General features: G+C 44.0%; 1 protein-coding gene across 1 annotated transcript in view; it reads left to right on the top strand.

The window, feature by feature from the left end:
• Positions 1 to 4,029: 4,029 nt before the first annotated feature.
• Positions 4,030 to 4,585, top strand: part of LOC101997854 (BTB/POZ domain-containing protein KCTD14) — an 11,892-nt gene continuing 11,336 nt past the window's right edge. The window contains exon 1 of the mRNA XM_013349426.2: positions 4,030 to 4,127. Coding sequence (XP_013204880.1) covers positions 4,030 to 4,127 — 98 coding nt within the window. The remainder of the gene's footprint in view (positions 4,128 to 4,585) is intronic.

Here is a 4,585-nt window from a genome sequence, read left to right as displayed (position 1 = left end):
GAAGCAGGTTTTAAAGATAGGTCTTTGATTCAGATTTGGATGCCTTGAGTTTCAGAAGATTCAATGGACTGCTTTAACATTACGTGGCTTCCATGGGTCCTCACACTATATGAGAATAAGCCAGGGCCCCTAGTACCTCTGTCTGAAGATTTCCTCATTCAAAAAGAGGCAAAATCTAACTACACAAACATAAAGAATACTTTGTCTATTATTAGACAGGATTTCTCTTTTTTGCTATTTGTGTGTTTTTTCTGGAGTCAGGGCCTGTGTGGACATGCTGGGCAAACCTTCTACATTAAGCAGTACCCAAAGTCTCCCTTTCAAAGTGCTGGGAATTGAACCCAGGCCAGCTCTTTGCTGGGTACACACTGTACTGCCGGACCATACTACTAGCCCATAGGCTGTCTTCAAGCCTCATTCCAGGAGTTACACATCCAGGAATTCTTCCAGCCGTCCTCTGTGGACATTGCTCTTTCCTCTCAAGTTGCTGTAATCATAAACTCCCGTCCTGTTCTACCTATTCCCATATACTTGCCTCTGTAAGAAATGGATCTGGAGTCTCAAGAAAATGAGCACACAGTTCAAAGTATTTTTGCAGAAGGGTGTTTTCTGCCTCATGGCAGCTCCATCAAGAATCCTCTTACGATTCTCCTGAGATGCTTGGGCCCAATTTTGACCAAGACTTATAGTCGGTCTCCTCTCTTATAGAGCCTGTCACTTATTTCACGGCAGTTACAAAATGCCTGAAGGCCAGGTGGTGATGGCACACACTTTTAATCCCAGCACTCGGAAGACAGAGACAAGCAGATCTCTGTGAGTTTGAGCTCAGCCTGGTCTACGAGAGCTAGTGCCAGGATGACTAGACTGTTATACAGAGAAACCCTGTCTCAAAAAACAAAAATACAAGCTGGACGGTGGTGGCGCACGCCTTTAATCCCAGCCCTCAGGAGGCAGAGGCAGGTGGATCTCTGTGAGTTGGAGGCTGGTCTGGTCTACAAAGAGCTAGTTCCAGGACAGGCTCCAAAGCTAGAGAAACCCTGTCTCAAAAAAACAAAAAACAAAAACAAAAAAATCCGAACCAAACAAAAAAACCACACACACACAAAACAACAACAACAACCAAAAAAAAAAAAAAACTGAAGCAGGAGATAAAAGGTCCAAGTCAAAAGGGCAAGTGACAGAGTTCTAAGTGACACGAACACTGGAACTTTCTCCCACTATGGTAAAATGCTTGAGATCATCAACTTAAGGAGCAAAGGTCTGTTTGGTTCATGATTTCAGAGATTTGGGCCCAGGTTACCTGGTTTTGCCACTTTGGGCCTGTCCCATGGGAACACACGCAGAGAAGGCCTGTTTCCTTCATGGTGGCTAGGAAGCACCAAGAGAGAGGAAGAGACCAGGGCCCCAGGATCCCCTTCAAGGACACCTTCCTCATTTCATGGTCTTTACAACACTACAAACACCTGGGCATGGTGGTACACACCTTTAGTCCCAGATCTCAGAAGGCAGAGGCAGTGGATCCCTGTGAGGTTGAGGCTAGGCTGGTCTACACAGTGAGTTCTAAGACAGTTAGGGCTACCTAGAAAGGCCCTGTCTCAATAAAAACAAAACAACGACAAAATCATCTCACATTTACATAACAATTGCAGTTGTTCAATGTTCCTGCCCTTACGTTGGGTGAGGCATTAGCTCAGTACAGTTTTTATTTGCATTCCCTGGTGACTATTAGCACCAAGGTTTCTTTGTATACTGCCCGTTGGATGTCCTTCTCACAAAATTCCCATTCAAATCCCTTGTACATTTTTGTCAAGGACTAGACTCAACAAAATCACCTCTTGGTAGGGGCATAGGCATCGAAGAAATGTAAGTAAAGAATATGAAGACACATAAAAAATAACAGGACCGAAACTATACAGAGTATTGGGAGGGCATTCCAGTGACTGAAATCCTGAAATCCCACCCACGTTTATTTTTCCACAGCTTTTATACACAATGTAAATGGTGGGTAGGGGAGGAGAAAGTAACAAAAGACTTTATTAACATAATACAAAGGATAATTTGCACAGTCAATCACTTTATCACTCTGAGACATCAAATCATTAGCATTCCATAGACTTAAGTAGCAAAGCTGCTCTAGATCACACATCCTGAAGACAGCCCTTCTCCAGGTGACCTCCTGGTTACAAAAGAAGGAGAAAAAGTACATTTTCATATCCTGACCCTCTGTCAGGATGCCACAGACTTATCTTAATTTCAAGAGAACTGAGCAATCAGGTCCTGAGTTGTCAATCTCTAAGCTCCCTGACTATCAGGCAAGGTGGAAATGGGCCTGCATCTTTTCAGCCTCCACAGCTCCTCCATGTTTATTAATTTTGATAAAGCCTGTGTTTCTACAACAAGACAGATGATAGTATCTGCCTTAGGTGAATACTTTCCTGTTTTCTAGACTATCTTTGGTACCTGTATTTTCATCATACAAGCCCATGTCTTAGGGGCCTGGGAGGAAAAAGGATCAAACCCTCCAATGACTGCTGACCTCTGTAAACAAAAGATTAAGGGAGAAAAATGCTTTTGGGCTCTATGTTTCTGAGCCAATTTTTTATCAAGAGTTTATTTGTAATTAGATAATGTTCTGTGAATAATTATGTTCCTAATGTTTACAGTCTCCTAATGAAAGAAGAGGGGATCACCAGGGTTGGGAATGTCCTCTTTAGTTGGTCTAGAGCGCTTCTTAACAATTTTTTGCTGTATTAAAACCTAAATTTTTTATTAAATATGTTAAATCCAAGTACTCATAAAAAATGTCAAACTTCGTTTAACATCTTTTTTTTTCCTTTTTTTTTTTTTTTAATGGTACCTGGAGGGACAGCTGTGGGTGCTGGGAACCGAACTCTTATATTTTTGGTTGTGAGCCTAGCCTTTAACGGCTGAGCCATCCCTCCAGGCCTTTCTTTTCCTTTTTCGAGACAGGGTTTCTCTGTGGTTTTGGAGCCTGTCCTGGAACTAGCTCTTGTAGACCCAGGCTGGTCTCGAACTCACAGAGATCCGCCTGCCTCTGCCTCCCAAGTGCTGGGATTAAAGGCGTGTGCCACCACCGCCCGGCTCGTTTAACATCTTATAGTGAAGTAGTTATAAACATTACCAGGTCAATACCATAATTCTAGAGTGGAAATTAAACAATAAGCACACAATTTGTCATATCACAATTCTCTTAAATCCATTCTAATCAAAAGTCAAGAAAAGGTTTGTTGATGGGTGAGAATTTAACCACAACCTTGCTTTTCAGTAATTGTTCCAGTTTCTGAGCAGCAGCAAAAGCCTTTAGGCTGCCCTCCTCATATTTGAAGAGGTACTATCAATTACTCCTTGTAATGAACCCTTTTTCCCGTGAGGGGAAAGTTTAGGTCTCTGTTCTCAGGTTCAATATTTCGACAGTAGATTGGAATGCCATACTGTGTCCCAAAGAGTAAAACAGCCAAATGTTCAGTATGTGTTTCTGGTCCAGCTCCAAGGTAAACAGGACTCACTGGGTCTGGACATCAGCATAGCAAGGCCATCAAGAGGCTGGAAATCACCAGTCATCACCACAATATACCTTCCCTTGTCAGACTGCAGCAAGCTGTTGTCAAGATTGCAGCAGCACTCTCTTGCTCAGCTCTGTCGAGAGAGGCAACACCTGGCAGAGGCATGGCCTCGGCAAGACAGACCGCTCAGCACACCAGGCTGGGAGGCCCGACATCAGGTGAGCATGGTGCAGAGAAAGTGATTTACAGCCGCACCTGAAGACACTACTGTGGAGTTTGGATTCGTCATTTGTAGAACGAGTTTCGACGAACTGAAGACTTAAAGTCAGCGCTTTCACTAGGAGAAGTGGCAGTAGGAAAACTAGAGGCATGAATCTCATAGCTGCCCCTCTTTGGAGAGACCTTCCATTCCCCACTTATGAAAGCTGGAGTCTCTGTTTCTAACCATTAAAACAATAAGTTAGGTTAACTTGTCCAAAAAAAAAAGATCGCAGCAGCAGTGGTGATGCGGGTCCTGAATGTCCAGACACAGCCCAGCGTTGTGCTGCACAGAATGGTGGCAGCAGGCCAGCTGCGCATCCTAAGCTTGGTCCTGCGGATCAGGTACCTCTTTTCGAGGCCTGCGCATGGTGGTTTAAGGAAAGCAGGATCACAGGTTCAGGAATCTCTTTCCGCTTCTCCTATGGAGTCATCAGCGGTTGCAATGTCTTCAGGACTGGCGTCCTCTGTTGTATATGTAGTCATCTTTCTACTTATTTCTTCCTGTGAAAAAAGCACAAACATATCCTTGACCCCAAATTAATACAGGGGTCGGTCTTTCCCAAAATCTGTGTAGCCCTGGCTGTCCTGGAACTCACTTTGTAGATCATACTATCTGGCCTTTAACTCACAGAGATCCACTGGCCTCTGCTTGTTGAGTGCTGGAATTAAAGGCATGCACCACCATTGCCCGTCCTAATCTAGGTTTTAAGAAAAGAGCTGGTTAGTTCGAGACCAGCCTGGTCTACAGAGCTAGTTCCAGGACAGGCTCCAAAGCCACAGAGAAACCCTGTCTCGAAAAA

Source organism: Microtus ochrogaster, chromosome 18 (assembly GCF_000317375.1).
Source record: "Microtus ochrogaster isolate Prairie Vole_2 chromosome 18, MicOch1.0, whole genome shotgun sequence".
Taxonomy (NCBI): Eukaryota; Metazoa; Chordata; class Mammalia; order Rodentia; family Cricetidae; genus Microtus; species Microtus ochrogaster.
The sequence above is the reverse complement of the archived record's forward strand: the minus strand, read 5'-3'. Positions and strand labels throughout refer to the sequence as shown.